At 42.2% G+C, this 20,951-nt stretch overlaps 1 protein-coding gene across 2 annotated transcripts in view; it reads right to left on the reverse strand.

The window, feature by feature from the left end:
• si:dkeyp-72e1.9 (syntaxin-binding protein 4) overlaps positions 1-20,951 on the reverse strand; it is an 89,601-nt gene that overhangs the window by 20,261 nt on the left and 48,389 nt on the right. For both annotated transcript variants that reach the window (XM_037792265.1, XM_037792266.1), the window contains 7 exons: positions 15,662-15,731; positions 15,480-15,554; positions 11,803-11,882; positions 9,398-9,518; positions 8,014-8,155; positions 1,293-1,399; positions 1,036-1,177 (listed from right to left, as the gene is read on the reverse strand). In XM_037792265.1, the coding sequence (XP_037648193.1) occupies positions 1,036-1,177; positions 1,293-1,399; positions 8,014-8,155; positions 9,398-9,518; positions 11,803-11,882; positions 15,480-15,554; positions 15,662-15,731 (737 nt within the window). The remainder of the gene's footprint in view (positions 1-1,035; positions 1,178-1,292; positions 1,400-8,013; positions 8,156-9,397; positions 9,519-11,802; positions 11,883-15,479; positions 15,555-15,661; positions 15,732-20,951) is intronic.

The raw sequence follows: 20,951 nt of genomic DNA on the forward strand, positions 1-20,951 counted from the left end.
GGTAAGGCTTTAGACGTGCTTTGGTAGGACAGGTCTGATCTGCAGGGTGTCACCGAGAACCTTGATGTGATAGTGACTTTCTATTCTACTGGACCTTACAAAGTCATTCATCAACTACTGCACAGAATGGAGATCACTGTGGAGGCTGGAGCACGCCACCGGAAGCATTTTAGACTTTTACAGTGTAAAATCAGAAGTAATTAAAAAATAGATTAATTCAATTTGCATTTAAAGGATGCATTAATAAACTTAAAGTACAATAAAAAAACAATTGTCTATTACGCAAATGATCAAGTCTATTTCCTTTAAAGTGTGAATTATAAATTTTAAAATGGAATTGCAAGATTAAAAGCCATCTCAAAATTTGTTTTGAAATTGTATTTTAAAATTCAATAATTATTTCATCACTGAAATGATCATTTCATCATTTAATGTAACAATTAGTTATTTATAAATATACTGTATATTGAGTAATTTAAAGCCTTTAAATGCAGAATGCATTAATCAGTCTGTTATCTATTTTTCTAAGTTGATCAGTATATTGATCGATTATCATAAACAAGATGTGTTTTATAAACCCATGTCTAATTATTTTTTGTTCACTGTGAAATATTGTTAGTGCTGTTTCATAATTGTTTCTGTTGCTGGAGTAACTAGAATTACTGCCTCTGGTGCCGCTGTCCAAACTGTCATCACTTCATCATTTTATCTTGTTCGATATTTGTGCGAAATTGTCATAATTAGCATATCAGTTGTTGAGTTATGGCCAAAAATGTGTTTTGTGAAGTCACAGTGACCTTTGACAACCAAATTCGAATCAGTTCATCCTTGTATCCAAGTGGACGTTTGTGCCAATTTGAAGGAATTCCCTCACGGCGTTGTTGATATATTGCATTCGTGAGATTGGACAGCCATGGCTGTGGCCGGCGTGGAGGCGTAATAAAATGTTACAAAATCGGGAAATCCACCGACAAAAAGCTCAAAACCTTGACATATTCTGGTATGTTTTTGATGCCTAAAACAAACGTAGCTGACCTCAGGTGATCTGATGTGGACTTTTAAGCGTCCAGAGTTGTAGCTGTTGCCTGCGGCTCGCTGGACCCCGTTGTGGAGAGATGTGCTGCTTGGAAAAAGTCCTTTCCCTGGGATGAAGGCTATCTCCACAGCACCCTCTTGGCTGGAGATACAATCCATAAAAATACAAAGACATAAGCAGGTACAGAGGGACCAGAGATTCACAGATCACTCATAATTCACAGAACTCACTTTGAGTTCTACGAGCACCCACCCACCTGACTTTGACTTTGTTCAGCATGCTTTTGGCCTCCTCGTGGGTCACACCTATCAAGGACTCCTTGTTAACTGCAATGAGCTGATCTCCAGGCCTCAGACGTCCGTCCTGCACAACAAAGAGCCTTTAGTCATGCTGAGCTGAAGAAAAGAAGCTTAAAAAAACATCTAAAGAGACAATTCAACCTGTAACTCTGGTTGTGGGACATGGATCAGAAACACAAGACAATTAAAACACACTGCTTTCCAGGCGCTGTGGTCTGTGACATAAAAGAGAAAAAAAAAAAAAAAGTATTCTACATGTGGGGATCAATGATGTTTGCGGTGTTTATTAGTGGACCACTGCCAATATAGTAAAACATGACATAGTTTGATGCTATCAACCATATAATCTTGGAGGAAATTGTGCAACATCTGAAATTCTCCTCCTGCTGCCGTGATATTCTCCCTACAGGCTTTTTCTGTTTCTAACTTCATGACATCAGATCTTCTGCAAATAGTCAACACTTCTCTACTCTGAGGCTGAAAACGGCAGTTATTACTGTAAGCCACTCTTAAAAAAAAGAATAATCTAGATACCTCACTAATGGCCATATACTGGCCCATATCATTCATCCCCTCACCCTATTCTCACCCTCGGTTCGTGTTAAGGTCTTGAATGAACACAGACAGTGGAAAAGTTTGAGTCCTGGTATTATTGGATCTCAGTGCTGCATTTGACAACATAATACTGGAGAGACTGGAAAACTGGGTGGAATCTTTCTGGCACAGTGACAGGGAGTACTTTGTGTGGATTGGTGATATCTGAGCATACAAAATATATTTGGAGTTCCCCAAGACTCCAATCTTGGGCCTCTTCTGTTTAACATCTACAGGTTCCACTAGCGCATGATTATGGAAAACAACAAAATGTGTTACCATAATTATGCAGACGACACACGGTTTTACAACGATATCACCAGGTGACTGATACAAGTACTAAGTAGGTGCATTGAACAAATCGGTGATATGGTTGCGCCGGAAGTTTCTCCAGTTAAAGATAAAACTGAAATGATTGTCTTTGGACAAGAAGAAGAAGGATTAAAAGATACATTACAAAATCAGCCTACTATCACCTTAATATGTCAAGAACAGGAAAGGACTAATGTCTCATTAGGATGTTGTTCTCTCGTAGGCTCGACTACTGTAATGTCTTTACAGCTGCAGCTGATTCAGAATGCTACTGCTACCGAGTCCTCACTAAGCCCAGAAGAGTGGATCACATCAGTCCAGTTCTCAGATCTTTACATTGGCTTCCTGTTTGTCAAAGAATTTACTTTAAAATTGTTGGTTTATAAAGAACTGAATGGTACAGAACCAAAATACATTTCTGATCTTCTGCTCCGTCATGAACTGTCCAGACCGGTCCGATCGTCTGGGACAAGTCTGCTTACCAGTAAACAGGGTTTTGCCATCTTATAGCTACTAGTCAAGTCAATGTTATTCATATAGCCCCAGATCACAACAGAAGTTATATAATGACACTTTCCATACAGAGCCGGTCTAGAAGGTACTCTGTAATCTACAGAGATACAACATTCCCCCATGAGCAACGATTTGCATTCCCCTTTAATGGAAAGAAACCTCGAGGAGAACCAGGCTCTAGGTGGGCGGCCATCTGCCTCGACTGGTTGGTTTGAGTGAGAGAGAGAGAGAGAGAGAGAGAGAGAGCGAGAGAGAAAAATAGAGAGAGAGAGAACAGCAACAGCTACAGTTCTGATAAATGCATGGCTGCATAATTCCCCAGCTGACTCATCCCATACAGCAAGTCACAGTGCATGAAATGGTAGCTCGCTTCCTGTATGACACGGGGGATTAAGAGTTGGGATTTAGAGGAAATGGACAACCTGCTTCCATAAGCAGAAGACTGAGAAGCTGCGACGTGAGTGTCAGTAGCAGTTGTAATAGAGCCAGGCATTAGTGTGTGAGTTAAAGAGACTTAATAACAGAGTGTGTGTCGCTTACTGTGCCTTGTCTCTAACACCGTTGCATGTAGTCTTACTAGCCTGTACCATTCACCATCTGTTATCTGGGATTTTGAGTCTGTAGGTCAGTGAAAAATGAAACAAATGGACCAAGAGAAATCTCATGCATACATGCCTGCTGCACTGCAACCTCATCCCCAAGAGAACCTGGATTAAGGCAGCGAGTGTGGAGTGATGGCTATGAAGTTGAAAATGATTTGTTTTTTAGTCAGAAGAACCTTGTAAAAGAGGGTATGTGTACACTTTACAAGCTAAATACATATAACATCTGACATATTATTACCTTATAAATTTGTCATGGTGAACATGTAAGCAAACAGTTACACATCCAGCAGACACAGAGCAACATCAATATTAAATATGCCAAACTCAAGGCATCAAAATGGTAGTCCACAAACCAAGGAATGACTTAAAACAACTGTTTTACACAACCAAGTTTGACTTCCTGATGTCTCATATGTTCCAAAGTTTAGGAGCATAACTAACGAAGGCTACTTTCCCAATTTTCCATTCTGGGTCGACAAGGGTCAAATATTGGCTACGTTTTTCGAATGGAAGAAAGCTGTTTTGATGACGGTGCTGATATGAGATAAAAAACTTAAATTAGAATTTAAGATAACTCCCAAACTCTTGACATCAGATTTGATCAGAGTTGACAGATACTACCAAACTTCTCTGATAGTATATAACGCTATATCTTCTGGCCAAGTAAAATAATTTCCATTAAGGTGTCATGCTAAACTGAAATGTAAAATCGAGTACAGTATCATCAGCATAGGTTGATAAGTTGATGCTTCATTTTTAGTGGGAACATGACCTGGTTTTCTCTTACTAAGGCATGTACTGTTAGAGGCCCTGCCTGTAATAAACTAGTCAATTTCAGTGTGGAGTTTGTCACCTCAAGTAAAGCTTCCTAGCCATGTAGAGAATCAAAAAGTATTTTAGAGGCTACATATTTGCAGCACGAGGGCCACAAACAATGCTGAGAATAGTAAAAAAAGGCCAATGAAATTGAATTTATAAAAACTAACTGTATAACTGTTGAGGAGATGGGTGTTGATGTGTCTGATTTAACTTATATAGAGAGAGGAAATCTAAACATGTAACAGCTATTTGCAGCAAAAGTCACAATACACATAGAAACCCATTTTGTAAATACTGTACCAAAAGGTACAAGCCAGTCTCAAACAACTTTACACAGGGATCATGGGATATATTCTTAGCCCTGAGGCGCTCTCTGTGACTCCCGTCTGTCATCTTCAATAAGAATGATGTAAAACCTTGCAGGACATATGCAACAAGACACATGCTGCTTAGAAACAGCTTTCTTCAAGCGCATTCCAGTATTCTCTGTCTCTACCCCTCCATTCTCCTCTTTTGCTTCCCTGTCATTTTGCCCACAGTTGACAATGAGTGGGCGGACAGAGAGGCGAGGAGGATGGGATTGGAGAGAGAGAAGCAGGGGAAGCTGGAGAAAAGGAAGGCGGCAGCAATATGTGCAAACGGAGGGGTGTGTAGGCTTGTTTCAGTGCACCTGCCTATCACGGTAAGGCCGTCATTGTTGGCGCTAATTCAACATCTTCGTTCCAATTCCCCTTCAATCTGTGAGAGGGTAACTTCCTGACAGATGGGAGGCGATCTGAGTGAGTTCCTGCTTTGAAAGTGATATTAAATTTTTCAGATGTTTCTTCTCTGCTAGGATACTAACTGTGTCTCTCTCTTCTCTAATCTGACGGTTGATACTCGGTACAGTCAGCATTCCACAGTCTATATCAACCTGACAAACCAGAGTGTGCCTTACTGATGAAGCCTTCATGTTAACCATAGGTATAGCATTCATTTGCTGCTCTCTCTCCTAAGCAGACAAAGGGATGGTATAGGCCTCCTGTGAGGTTGCAGTATCCAGCACTTGTTGCCTAGTTTCTGTCAAGTACAAATGACTGTGTTCCCTACATTCCCTGAGACACTGTGGCCAGGGTACAGAGCTCATGCATCATGTTGAACAGCAACTTCCCATTAAGATTAATGGAACATTTACTTTTTTTCTCTCTCTCTCACCTCAACCATTACATGCTTTCACAGGTGCACTCCTGTGCAAGTTCCTTCAGTCCCCTTCTATTAACCAGTCTTACAACAAATAGCCAGCTTCTCTCAGGATATAAAAATTGGATGTGTAATGATCCGGGGATTAGAGTGTAAGCCTGGCGGTATTCTACACTTTCAACAAATCCAAGAAAAAAACAATAAAAACTTGATCCAAGTTTTGTGTGTGTACATCTAAACGAGCCACACCAAACACACACACCTCCTGTTAGTGGAAACACTCACTAGAGCACCAAATGTAGATTAATCCTCTGCTGAAAATAGTCCTCAAACTATAAAAGAAACTATACATTTGTGAGCGATGATGCCACGCACCAGATAGGGACTGCAGGTGCTGCTGCTGCTCTTGTAGCATGCACAGATCTACCAGTATGCAAGGCAAAATCCTCTGCATTGTAAATGTGTTTGTGTGTGTGTGTGTTTGTGTGTGTGTTTGTGTGTGTGATGGGGGAGCAGCAGCAGGGTGATGCCCTAAGCAGAGTCCTAGCTTGATGGCTGACCTTCACACTTGGTGTAGTGTGTCTGTTCTGGGACTCTGGGACTCCTCTAATAGAGCAGCACTGACAGTGAAACAACACAAACACTGAGAAATATGCAGTGTGTGTTTAACGTTCTTTAATCCAGCATGAATGCCTAAATATTCAATAAGAATTAATGAACAGGCAGGACTGTTATGTTTGTCACCTTATGGTAATTTCCTTCAGGGAGACATGGTGACACTACAGATAACAGAGAAATATTCAATGTATTCTGTGTTTTAGAAAAAATAAGGAAGGAGTTCAAGTACTGCTTGAATTTTCCCAAATAAACCAATTTATCCAAATCCTTTCAATCCAAAAACTTTCTCCACCTAACCTTTTGGAGATAATTTTTACTTGGAACAGTTACACATTCTGATGTTGTTCTGAAAGGCTTACGACCACGTCCCCTGGGGAGTCCTGCGGGGGGGGGGGTACTGCGGGAATATGGGGTCCCGGGGTTGCTGCTATGAGCCATCCGGTCTTTGTAAGTGAGAGCTGTGTCCGTATAGTCGGCACAAAGTCAAACAAATTTCCAGTGGGTGTTGGCCTCCGCCAGGGTTGTCCCTTGTCACCACTTCTGTTTGTGATTTTCAAGGACAGGATCTCAAGGCGCAGCTGGGGAGAAGAGAGTGTCCGGTTTGGGGACCTTAGAATTGCGTCTCTGCTCTTTGCAGATGATGTGGTTCTGTTGGCTTCATCAGACCGTGACCTTCAGCAACGCACTGGGGCGGTTCACAGACGAGTGTGAAGCGGCCGGGATGAGGATCAGCACCTCTAAATCTGAGGCCAATGTTCTCAGCAGGAAACCGATGGATTGCCTACTCCGGGTAGGGAATGAGTCCTTACCCCAAGCGAGGGAGTTCAAGTACCTCGGGGTCTTGCTCGCGACTGAGGGGACAATGGAACGTGAGATTGGCCGGAGAATTGGAGCAGCGGGGGCGGTATTGCATTCGCTTTACCGCACCGTTGTGACTAAAACAGAGCTGAGCCGTAAGGCAAAGCTCTCGATCTACCGGTCGATCTTCCTTCCTACTCTCACCTACGGTCATGAGGGCTGGGTTATGACCGAAAGAACTAGATCGTGGGTACAAGCGGCCGAAATGGGTTTTCTCAGGAGGGTGGCTGCAGTCTCCCTTAGAGACAAGGTGAGAAGCTCAGTCATCCGTGAGGGACTCTAAGTAGAGCCGCCGCTCCTTTGCGTTGTAAGGAGCCAGCTGAGGTGGTTCGGGCATCTAGTAAGAAGGGAGCCTCCCTATAGGGGGGTGTTCCAGGCACGACCAGCTGGGAGGAGGCCACGGGAAGACCCAGGACTAGGTGGAGAGATTATATCTCCACACTGGCCTGGGAACGCCTCGGGATCCCCCAGTCAGAGCTGGTTAATGTGGCCCGGGAAAGGGAAGTTTGGGGTCCCCTGCTGGAGCTGTTGACCCCGCGACCCGACCCCGGATCAGTGGTTGAAGATGAGTGAGTGAGTGAGTGAGAGTTTGAGGGCCACTAAACATGTAAAGGTCTGTGGTATGCTTGAATTCAATAAATGTGTGTCTGGATGGTCATACATATATTTGTGGTAACAGGCTGTTATTGTATGTCCGTTTCAGACGGAAACAGGATCAGCATTCTGTGACCTGAGGCATGGCTAAGCAGTATTTCACACTAATCTAAGGCCAAAGCTGCAGAGGTCTGCACATGCACTCTTTACTTCCTGCATCCTCCAGTCAGTGCTCATGGTGTACAGTGAGCATATCAAATTCAATGTGTCACGTTCCTCAAGTAACAATATGATTTGTACTGTTGTTATCATATCATAGTCCATGAGAATATGTCTTCTGGTTATGTAAGTCAGCAAGAGCTTGCTAACATGTTAACGCGTATAATGTATATAAGTCAGTGATGGATGTGTGTCAAAAATAGTGTGCGTTATAATACAGTTTTACTTATTTACACAGTGAAAACATCTTGGTATGGCTCGGAGCAACATCACTCCCTTCACTACACCCTTCATCTTTCCTTCACATTCAATGTCTGCAGTTTTAGGTGTTTCATGAGTATTTTAGGCTAGTGGCTTCATTTCTTACCCGGTGACAGTCTCCTCCAGACAGCACCTCCTGGATGAAGACAGCAGGGCCGTCGGGCTTGTTGGAGCCTCCTCCGATGGTGATACCCAAACTGCTGGATCGCGCCACTGAGATGAGCTGAATCACTCCTTCACCTGGATGACTGAGAACACAAAGACACACAAACACATCAATCTTTGAGGTAAAGAAGAGGGGCTCTATTTTTGGGAATGAAGGCACGGTCAGGTGAACCCTGGCCAGGTCGCCAGACTATCACAGAGACAGACAACCATTCATGCTCACATTCACACCTACGGGACATTTAGAGTCAACAACAAACCTAACCTGCATGTCTTTAGACTGCGGGACATCAGTCACACCAGTCTTTAGTCAGTCCCCGTGAGTCACGAGTCGTTAGTCAGTAAAGTTAACGTCAACCACGTCAGTTTACTAACCCTACCTACGTGGTTGTGCTGCCTAAACCTAACTTCCTGTGAAAACGGAAGTTTATTTTGAAAGGACACTATGCATGTAACAAGCGTATGTTGAAACGCCGTCCCTGACACGTCCAAAAGTAACGCAAGTGACCCAGCTGCGGTATTTGACGAGCTGGGAGTGAGAATGTGTTGACTAATACATAACATTAAAGGATAAGTTTTAAAGATTCATAAATCCCCCTTCATGGTTATGACGGTGTCATTATGCACACCCCTTCAAGTAAGTTGTTACCATTTAAAGGTCCCATATCATGCTCATTTTCAGGATCATTCTTGTATTTTGTGTTTCTACTAGAACATGTTTACATGATGCAATGTTCAAAAAACTCTTTATTTTCCTCATACTGTCGGCCTGAATATGCCTGTATTTACCCTCTGCCTTAAACGCTCTGTTTTAGCGCATTTCGACGGAATTGCGACGAAATTGCAACAGAATTGTGTTGCTAGGCAACAGCTTGGGTCCATGTGTACTTCCTGTCAGCTGATGACATTCACATACACTGCAACCAGGGATAAACTGGGACACATTTAGAATGTTTACGTTTAAATCTGTGTAAAGGGTCTAAATATTGTATATTCGTGACATCACAAATGGACAGAAATCCTGACAGCTTGTTTCAAATGCAGAGTCTCTGAATATGGGCTGTGTGTATTTCCCTGTGGATTGAGCATTTCAATTTATATAGGACTTAAGCCTGCTTTATAATAAAAAAACATGAAAATCTCGCTTTTTTATAATATGGGACCTTTAATGTCAACTGCCTACCTGCCAAGAGTAATAATGACACATGGATGCAAATCTACAAAACAGTTAGTTGTTAGTTGTTGTTAGCCACAACTCCCCAGCTGAGTCTCTTAACAACAAGGAGAGCAGTGGCTGATGGGAATCCTGTTCAAACAGATCTTACCTGAGGGAGCGCAGCATGGGCCCATTGTTGTACATGTTCTGAGAGCCCGCCGGGCTCAACAGCAACGGACTCTGGGATCGAGAGGAGGAACCAGATGACGTGCTATCTAGGTAGCGGCCTCCTTTGGAATGGCAAGAAAGAACAAAATAGACAAAAAGTGAGGACAGTCGTTTAACCTGTGCTGTCCTAGGAGGTGGACAATCAACAATTGTCAACGTGGTAAGAGATGGCTTTAGATACGTATCTAAATAAGTACTAATACTGGATAAGTACTTATTTAGATGAGGGCTAGTAAGCAAACATGATGGCCAGTGTGTGTGTGTTCTAAGAAAATAAGAGGAGGGAAAAAAACATTTTGAACATTTCAGACATGCTGTACTGAAATAGAAGTCTTCAACAATTAGCTGCTGCTACAGATGGCTCAACTTGCACTGAGGCTCTCCACCGAAAAAATGTCTATGTTCCTGTTAAACATTTCTTAAGCTTGAGCGACTCTCTAAGCACTGAATAATACCCAATATGCTGACCAAACCAACTGCCAAGGAGCCCAAATATGCTTTATATGCAAATATATATATATTTTTTTTATCCACTGCCCGGGGTAAACATCTGCTTCTTTCCTGCCCTCAGATTCAAAGGTAAATCTCACATTGGGGAAGTTATTCAATGCTGAAATTCAGCATTATACAAGGATGCCATGGATTCTTTGATAAAATTAGTTGAAAAGACATTTTTGTGAGCTAGGGGGGGAGCAAAGCAAAGCACAACAACATGGTAGAAAATACTCAAACATTCTGTCATTACAGTATGTCTGTTAACATGAACAGGGTCTGCTTGTTTACATCTCCAAACCAGGCATAAAATGAGCATCACATTGCTTTTATCATCTTGTGCACCATAAACAACGTGTTTTATACTATACTTTACTATACTATACTATCATTTGCACTGCAATTCCTAAAGGCTTAAAATTGTGGCCTTTTGTTGCGCTTCTTGTGGAGGAAATGGTAACTTCTCCAGAGGCCTGTACTACGAAGTGAGTTCGACATACCCAGGGTATCTTCTCGTTATCTGGCTTAACTAACCCTAACAAACGAGATCACGCTAAACGGTCCTATGAAGGTGGTTATCAACTCGGTAAATCAACCCACTTTCCCCAACACCCCCTACAATCACACATTCACATCTACTTCAAGATTGGCCAGCTGTGCAGAGGTGAGAAAAGAGCCAGGGTTTGAACGTCTCTCTTAAGCTCTCATTTTACAAAAACATTTCTGTCACTCTTCACGTGTACAACCGAGTGCAACATGTGAATGCCCTCCGGGACTACCTGAAAACATATATAATAATATCCCCATATTCATACCATTATTGCATCTCGCCCATCTCTGTGACGACTGGCTTTTCTCCCGACCTTCAAGCGTGGCTGTTCGGAACCACTACAAACACTTTTAATTTCCAACATGGTCGGACAACACGTCTTACGAATTAGTTAATTTGAAGCATAACCCTAACCCTTGCGGTATCTCACCTTGTAATCTTTGAGCGTGTGGTGAGCCAACCACAGTAACTGTATATCAACAGGATAACTCCATGTATCCTCATTCTGGAACTCTCTGGACTCTCTCCGCAAAAATATTTTCAATACCCACAAAAATAGATGTACCCTGATGCATCAACACCATCCCCTGCACAGACCTGACCAGACCATCTGGCTGCCTCCTTCCGACTGAAACAGATGTTGGCAATTGTGTAATGGACAAGTGCACTTGTCATAAGCCATTTTTAAAGGCAGACTTACTCCATCTACCCTTTAGGGCTTAGTACTCTGTCAAATACAGAACAAATAGTGAAAGTGTATGAGGGCTTAGAACATTATGATGGAATTACATGACGGCCATTCCCATGCTCCCTTATGTCTCATAAGTTGTCGCAGCAATTTTTGGGTTGATACCATTTGGTACACATATTTAGTGCTAAATTTAAAACATTTTTTTTTACCACTCAACAACTGATAAAAAATAATCCCTCCAAAATAGCACATTAAGACACCAAGACCTCGAGGAACACCACAGAAAAAGCCATACATACAGTGAATACAATTGGGCTCATTGGATCCACAAAAGTCCCAGATTTCCCAATTTATGCAATTCCCAGACTGTTTAGGGACCTCAGTATGCTGAAATATTCAAATACACCATTTTTTAGAATAAGCAAAAATAACACATTTGTAATGCATGCAATGGTTTTTGCCACAAACTTGCATGTGATTATCATAAAGTGGGCATGTCTGTAAAGGGGAGACTCGTAGGTACCCAAAGAAACATTAAATTACAGTTAGGCGACTGCTTGAAAAAAAATAAAACAGAATGTGTAATGTATCATACAAGTAGGGATTTGCCTACCTTGCTGTATGGGAGAGTTGCGCGTTGATCCCGTGCTACCATTAGATCCATACTTCTCCAGCAACTCAGCAAACTCTCTCCTATTCAGGGAAACCAAAAAGAGAAACATTATGGGGATAAGAGTTTGTCAGTTATGGACAAGACAAGCAGTTTTATTGACGAAGACAGAGCCTGAACCAGAACTAACCTTGAATTCATACCTATCAATAACGTCATTGAGGTATACTGAGGTATTACTGAGGTATACAACATGTTAAATCATTACAGTGGTTACATTTCTGATTTCTAAATGGAAAGAGTATAGCTGATTGAATGTATTTAATATTTAATAAAATATACAACTTGTTTTTTTTGCATAATCATCTACCTACAATATCTAAATCTGCATGTCACATTATGTAAGTCTGTGATGTAGAAGGCACAGCAGTCTTTTTATCATCATGGTTTAGGGCATGGGAATAAGTTATGGTAACTTTTAGTATTATTATTATCCTATGTCACGCTTCAGTTGTCTGCTTAACACCTTGTTTGTGTTCAACACAACAATGTGATATCCCCTGTGGATGATGATTTGAATGTGCCGTTTCTAAGCAGATTATGATAAGCGGTTACATCGGCTCGCGGGTAAAAAAAAAAAAAAAAAGGACACAAATTGTTCTTTGACAGCACAAAAAGACGACCTCAGGCCGCACCTCTTTCATAACCAGCTGCAGCAGCAGCAAGAGCAGCAGATGATTGGGTTAAAGGTGGCAACAGCAGGGACAGCTCATTCATTTGGACATAATCAGAACAATGAAGCAGTCTTTATTATCGGACAAACTGTCACACTTATTCTTTTGATCATTCTCCTCCTGTGACACGTTCAAATCTTTTCATCTTTGTCATCTTTGCACTCGGGGGTGTATACATGATTCTATCCAATCAAGTGTGATAAGGGGCAACTGGCCCATCAAAAACTGCTCTCAACCTCGTGTGTCGTTGCAGCTAGCGGAGCAATATCATGTTTTAGAGATGGGTGTTAGGAAATGTAATCAACGCTTTTACCTACTGATTTCTTAAGATATGAGTTCTAATTTATTCATTTCTCACTCATCTTCCGCCTTCTGGTAACAACGCGGATGAGGGAGGCGTGGGTGGAGACCAACAGTCCTCTACAACTGTGTACTGCTTTGGTTCTCCAGAGACTCGTGCTTGCTAAGTCACATCAACATTTGAGAAATCAAATCAAATCCCTCTAGTAATTCTACTGGGACTTAAAGGCCTAACAAACATGTTAAAGACACAGACTGTACATAAAGATGGACGACGTGCCTCCACTTCCTCCCATTGTCCACAGAAGTGAAGCCAAAATATCCCGGAAACGTGTTTGTGATCTCCTCTTGCCAACAGCTGTATTCTCAGTACGAATAACAGATGATTTTGTAGACGATTCGACCAAGGAGGAGACTTGTGTTAACACTCTCTGCAGTCAGCACAAATGTGCACATGGCATGTATTTGCATGTCTTCATGTGTGTGCCAGAGAACTCGTAATAACGATACGACCACACCATATCACCAACATCGCTCTACAAATTCACAAGTGTAACACCTGGAATGTTGTGATCCCTGGAAGTGGCCGCACGGTCACAACAAATTGGCAGTATGCTGTCGTCCGCACAGAGCCTACACGTAGTACACATGGATGTACTAAGAGAACTGGATACAGCGTTGGAGGCGAGGCCCCGTTCATTCCTATGAAAGTTGCTCAGTGGCGCATGAAGCCTAAATGGTTCCACTTCTGCCTGGAAAAGTACCCGGATGTTGGGCACACGGAACATGCGCAGTAGTGTCCGCTCGGTCACATGACTCGGTCACGGAGTCCCAACGTCACGCCGTCGTCACGGCTTGCGCTCCAGCCTCGGTCTGGGTCTCATTTACATGAACGAAGGAAGGGAAATAACTCTGGATTCGGCTGTTAGTTTGTTTTACAACTTTAAAAACGTAACGATTTAAATAAGGGCTATTTAGGTGTTCGTACGGGGAAGTTGATTCACCTCAAAAAAAAAAATTATCCGCCGAGTTACAGACGTGTCTTTCCCAATGTAAGTCTATGGGGAAAAAGTCTTTTTGGGACCAATGGCATCACGTGACAGACACAGAATTTGTAATACCGCCGTGTGGCCACTAAGAAAGTTGGCATCAACGACCGGCGCTCTTCCTGGGGTACACCCTCTGATGACGACATTCACGTCACGGGGACTCTAGCGGAACCAGGGTAACTTTGGCTTTACAGTCCCCTAGACAATCCATTTCATCGTTTTCATCATCATCGTTTCTGGTGAAAATTGACCTTTTGTTAAAGAGAGAAGGCTTTCCTGAGGTTATGATGATAATAGTACCGTGAATTGATTTTCTTTTCATATTTACAGGCTGTCACAGCTGGTGAGTGTGTAGCAAGCACTAAGCTAGTTTTGACTTGTTTTTAAAAGAAGTAAAGGAAATCTGTTGAGGGGGAGATGGAGACAGACAGACAGACAGACAGACATAATCCCCCTCTCTTCCCACTGCCATCCACTCTCCTCCCCTCCAGCTCCTGCTCCATCCTCTGCTCCGGGAGGGTAGTTAAAGCACAGAGCACAGATTAACACACAAGGCTCATCTCGTCAGGAGCACAGCCCCTAGGTTAAGCTCTCTCTCCTCCCTCCCTTAGTCTGCTGTCATTCCACCACAAAGACAAGGGGAGGGGCGGGGGGTTACCTCACCACTGACACCACTTTGTAGGAATCCATCACTACATTAGAGTACTCATCAGCTCGAAAACTACTCTACACAAGACATTCACGTTTTAACCTTCATAAATCGTAGGGTGTCGCATGTCAGCACTCACATTCATGCAGTTCTACTTACTCATACTAGGATCTGCCCAATAAATCCACAGTAGTGCTTCTGACGGCTGTGTCACACTGCTGCTATTCCCACTATTAACTTCTAATTTCTGCCATGTAATATCCTCTGAGGCGCAAATCATGTCTGCATCAGAGTCGCTTCACTGAGGATTACGCTCACAGGCAAAAAAAAAATACCACATTTTTTTAGGAACTATCAGGGCTGACATGTCTTGCTCATTTAAATATGCAAATCCACTGCTACCTTTGTCAACTTACAATTAAGGATCATGATGTGTGAAGTGGATTCAATGGGGGGAGAGATGAGGCCTGTGATGCTGACTGATGGCACTGACCTTGTTTTCACCAAAACTGGCTGCGGTCAGATTAGAAAGCTGGTTGAGCACTAATACTACCAGCCTCTGTAATATCAGTAATATACGCTTTGCCATGCCAATCAATACTACTGTATGTGTCTTATATGTATTACATGCAAGTATTTGAGCTGATACATTTGCCTTGTTATTCAATGGTTGTGTGAATAATTTATAATTTATCAGAAATCTCGATCCGTTATAGCTTGTGTGTTTGAAAAATTACAAAGGAAATCTCTAATTACACCAGGGTGAGAATAAGCATTTTGAATATTCAAATATGAAAGTATGAAATGCGGTATAGGAAGTTAAGAATGTATTTTAGGGTTGGAGAAAAATAATCACAAAATGATGGATCCCCTGACAAGCACTGTGAGAACCAGCGTGCCACCACATCAACGTACTGTATCGTATACTGTACAGAGACATTTGCTTACTTTGCTTCCTCATCTCTGGCAATGAGAAGACGCATGAGATTGGTTGCAGAGGCGCCTCTCAAGATGTCCACAGCCCTGTGGAAACAAACACACATTTACGTTATTATTGTTACAGCATCGCCTCAGTCACTCGCGTGCTTTAACGAACAACAAGAGCAGTAGTAATTCTTTACTGAGACTACCTTTCACTTGTGACTCCTACTAGGCTGTCCCCGTTCACCTCCAAGATCTGGTCCCCCGGCATCAGGTTTCCTGTCAGAGGTCAGAGAAAGGGTTGGGTGGTCTTTAGTCCTTTAGTTCACAGAGGAGGTATCAGCTAAGAAGAACTTGTATAACAGTATGTAGTTCAGTACACAATGTACTGACAAGGATGATAGCAGGACAAGAGGATTCCTGCTGTGGGATTTAGAGCTCCGCTACAAGCCTTTATTTTGATGTTAATAAAATGTACCCAAATTCACGAATATGTAGATATCACTAATGACATTGATGTAATATTACGTCACAGCGTCTGCTGTAATGGCCGTGTGTTTACTGCGTGTTTATTTTAATTTAGAGCGAGGAAGTGAGATCGGATCACATGTGGCCACTGGAGACGCATGTGGAGACGCATTCTAATGCCAGGTGTGAACAGACGTACTTAAAGCTGTCCACTTGCTTTGGTTTTTTTTTTTTAAAATGTATGGCTTTTGCCTTAATTTGATAGAGATAGTGCTAGTTCAGAAAGGGAGAGAGAGAGAGAGAGAGAGAGAGGATGACATGCAGCAAAGGGTCGGATTAGAACCCCGGGCCACTGCAACAAGGACTCAGCCTAGGCACACGGGGCGCCCGCTTTACCAGGTGAGCTACCGGCGGCGCCCCAGAGCTGTCCACTTGTGATCGGATCACTCAGGACGCATGTCGATGCCAGGTCTGAACAGGGCCTTAGTTGCGTGTTACTGAAAGGAGCAGATATCTGGGCCTTTTGTTAACTTGCTCAATGTTGACTCCACTATCAACAAACTCTACCAGCATCAGAAACTTGTAGAATATTGCACATCAGTTACAAAGCCTACACATAAAGCATGGATATATAAAGAGAACTAGATACAGCGTTCCTATGAAACTAACCGAGGTCCAGCCTTGGTCTGGGTCTCATTCACAAGAACGGAGGAAGGGAAATAACTAATTTGCATTTTACAACTTTTAGGACCAAATGATTTAAATAAGGTTCTGCATTCACAGCATCGGGGCAAGTCAAAAGGATTTTTCCTGTGCAAAGAAGAGACTTTCAAGAGACAGTGTTTTGACAGTGGGAAAGTCAGTCATGTGATTGCTTGTGTAGCATTTGAATTGTTTATTTCGTTTATGTCTGTTAGTTGGTGACTAGTGTGCTCACTAGCTAAGTACATTAGGCTATTTGTCAGTGTTAGCCGCGATTGCTGCATTATCTCGTTAGCTGCGGCTGACATTCTGACATTCCGTCCCTAATTCGCAGGCTTGTCTCTAATGTGGATTAGGCAGTTAAGGGCATTTATTCAACATTATTCAATGGTGGAAGAGTCAGTATTGTGTGTATTACGTTTATGTTATTTCAGGGTCTATGTGTGTCACAATCCATGCCGGACGAATGTCAGAAATTCTTGTGGTGACAAGTGAGATTTTTAATGATAATATCCAGAAACCAAGCCCTTCAACCAGCCACAGACTTCCCATTGGATGCCATTGGGCCATAGATGAAATAATATAATACCCCTTGGCCTTCTAGCATGTCAGGTCAGCCTCTAAAATGAATCAGAATGTTACTAAATGTTTATGGGTTTAAGGCCGAGGGACGAAGGGAGGGGGCAAGAAATGGAGAGATGAGAAAGGTGAGAAATAGAAAGGAGAATACAACATTGTATGTACATATTTTATGAGGTGGTGAGAAACTCCACGTTACACTCAGCTCAGCAAATATGATTGTTGATATGATGTACTTTATATAATTTCCACTCTCCACTACAGCTGACAGCGAGTATATTGCCACCTTACCGCTTCTATGGTCTCATTTTTCAAGTTCATAATGAGGTGGTGAGAAACTTCTAATGAAATAAATACATTTTAAATTCATGGTTTGTTGTGTTCTTTATCAGTAGTTTATAAATGTAGATGTTATGGCAGTTTACAATGTGTTTTTGTAAGTTTGGGGAGACGCCGAATTTCTCTTTTGGGTCTCGAGCTGAAGAAGTGAAAACGCCTGTTCCAACTTCTTTCCAACCAAACAGAACACCAGCTGATACATCCACTCAGTCGTGTGATAGAATTATACAAGGGTTGGAATTCTTCACATGGATACGTTGAACTCTAACATGATGTACCAGATCCCAGTGTGCTGCTAGCACACCCTCAGCTCTAAGGTCCCTACAGCAGTCTGGCCATCACTCCACCTGGTCACCACTTTTCCACCTCTTGGATCTGTGATGATGGGATGACGTTTCATCCCCAGTCTGGTTTACAGTCACCTGAAACATTGTGTCCTTAAGAAACACTACACATTCTTCTACCTCCTGTCTCACTTCTCTACTTTTCTGGCCAACAGTAGCAGACTTTGGAGATAAGGATTAAACCTCCGTGTGACCGACTTCTGTTCGCTGCAGCTTTGCACGTTACATTTTTCATTTGAATTTTTCAACATTTAGCTGGTGATCTTATCCGATGAGACTTTGAATAACTAAGTGTAAAAAGATAAATCTAATTAGATCCACTGAAGGTAGAATGTGATATAAATCATTATATAGCTGCTGCAGGGCAAAACCCAAATGACTAAAGGTGCGTTCCCACGTAATCTGTCGGCCCTTTTGGTAGCTTGGTATATCCGTATGTCCAACTTCATGCAATTTTTTTGTCTCGCCCATTTTTTTGTCACGACATACAGCACTCATGCTGAACCGATCATAGTTAAGAATAACTGGGCCATCACTGAGAGCGACACTGTGTTGAGTCAAGTTTTTCCTGAACCCCCTAAGTCTCAGTGAGATGTTTCATGTCTCAGTAATGTAATCATATTCAGGTCATGAGGAAGTCTTCAAGTACAACTTTTAGTTCGATTCATATTGAAATATTGCAGGTATTTTATGTGAAGTCATTGGGAAGTAACAGAAAATATAGTCTGTTATTGAGCAGTGGTGACAAGTGAGATTTCTGCTGCTGTTCTGACTGCAGCAGAAATGTCCCTCAACTTTACTCTAAATGCAAATTAAAGAATCTCAAGCTGTTATGATTTCTGAGTACAAACAGTTCACCCCCGTATATGTGCCCTCTGTCCATCATTTATAGCACAGAGAAAGTAGGCCATGTCAACGCTGTGGTGTGTATTTATTCATATTCACATGAGAGATGCTCCAAAACGACTTGTTCAGTCAGACAGGATGTCCATCGTGTCTCACTTCGATTCTGTTCCTTAATATTTCATTCAAGCAAAAAGAAACACGGGGGGATATTTGTGGCCCTTTTTAGGCGCTAAACTGTCAAATTGCATCTGTCCTTGTGTATTAAAGGACTGCAGCGAGGTTTTGTGCTGGTAAAGGGAAAGATAAGTGGAACCGCGTAAAATTTGCGGTTTGGTTTCATGCAATATGTAGTTTTTTGTTTTTTAAATGGGAGGGAAGGGAATATTCTACATATAGCTGCTGCACCTGGTTTATTACTGCTGACTGTGCAAAATCACAGATTAAAAGATTTATTCAGTGGTAAAGATCTTCAAACACCAGACAAAAGAGCAGCAAATCAACAACCTGTTGCTTTACCTCTCCATTTCCTTCAGTGGCCTCCTGCATATTTCCAGACTTTTAATGTTTCACTTGCCTGATATGAGACAGAACTGTCCTCCACTCGGTGGAGTGGGCGGATTGAAATGTCTGCACCCAGACAAATATTTCACAGCAGCTCCAGTCCAGTGTGACACGCTTGAAGCAGCCAGTAACTAAGTATTAGCCTATTTTTTTTTATCCGTTTACTGAAATAACCTCATTAAAAGAAGTGTAAGAATCCCCAGTCAGTCAATCACTGATCTTTACGTTGATGACATCAGGCTATTTATCCAATATCTGCTCACATGCCGCCATGCTTCTTGCAGGATGAATGTACGCCTGCAGTCCCCAAAGAGTCTTCTCTTATAATTCAGCTCCAGTGCTCTCCAGACAGACTCGACGCGCATCAGACCGGTCAGTCCGGCATCAGAGTTTATTTAGCAACACTTAATGCAAATCTGGTGAACCACGACTGGGCTCATTTACATCTGTAGACTTAACAAATGCACTACTCATGGTAATTTGCGATACGCTCAGTAATTATTCCCCCAAAAGCACATTACGTATGCACATTAAACAGTAGATTGCTAATGGTTCCAAGAAATATCAATGGCACCTTTTTTTCTGGGTGATCATTGTTAACTATGACACGCTCTATACCTGATTCTTCACTCCAAATGAACTTGAACATTATCTGTAATCGCTTACCCTATCCAGAGATGCGGAGAGTTACTTTTTAAGAAAGTATGCTCGGGTTTAAATTTGAACTTCATTGATGTATGTAAGTATGTAAGTAAAAGTAATATCAGCCCTCGTGTAACCAGTGACGGTAATCAACAAATGTCTACGTGTATAGTATGTCTTGTTGCTAGAGGGTTGCAATGCTCGCTCGAGGAAGAACTACTGGCCAGACTCTCGCCAGAGGGAACAGGTTTCCATCTAAACCAAACAACACCCTGTCCTGACTTAGGGCCAAAAAAACGGACACGGTTAACTCATCTGCGGACCACCAGAGGCGTTCCAGTGGGATTCCGAAAGGTCTCGTTCCTTCAAGTCACTTCAAGGAGTCGGCACGTACCGCAAATCTCTGCTGGCACACCTTGAAGACAGGACCACACCTTGTTCAGTTACAGTTATATTCAGATGGAAAAAAGTTTTTAACATCCGCTGACACCTTCTTCACCATCTGCCCTTTCACCACAACAGTGAGACAGAGAAACAGAGAAACAGAGAAGAAGAAAAAGAAGAAGAAGAAGAAGAAGAAGAACAAGAAGAACAAGAGAGAAAAAGGACAAAGAAGAGAGAAAAGAGAAGACAGAGGGACTGTGTCTTTTTGGCCAAGGACAATGCACATCAGGTATCCGATGTCAGATTCAGGAAACATGCACAGACTCCCAAATCTGTTACCTACAAAACTCCTTTCATGAATCATCTGATTTGCAAATTAGCACAAGTAGACGCCTCAGTGAGTTCATACGGGGAGAGGAGACTTCAACAACATATGCAGACCCTTTTGCTTTTTTTGTATTTATATGCAGACCGATGAACAATAATAAAACATAATAGTCCATTGTCACCTTGTAAATCTGGATTTTCTGGTTCCGTTAAGTGACAAGAAAGACAATAAAACCAAATCCAGGCTTCATAACCAACCCTGCAACCGTCTGGCTGACATCACACACTCTACGGCCATGTTTCCAAC

The sequence above is a fragment of the Sebastes umbrosus genome, chromosome 14, assembly GCF_015220745.1.
Source record: "Sebastes umbrosus isolate fSebUmb1 chromosome 14, fSebUmb1.pri, whole genome shotgun sequence".
NCBI lineage: Eukaryota > Metazoa > Chordata > Actinopteri > Perciformes > Sebastidae > Sebastes > Sebastes umbrosus.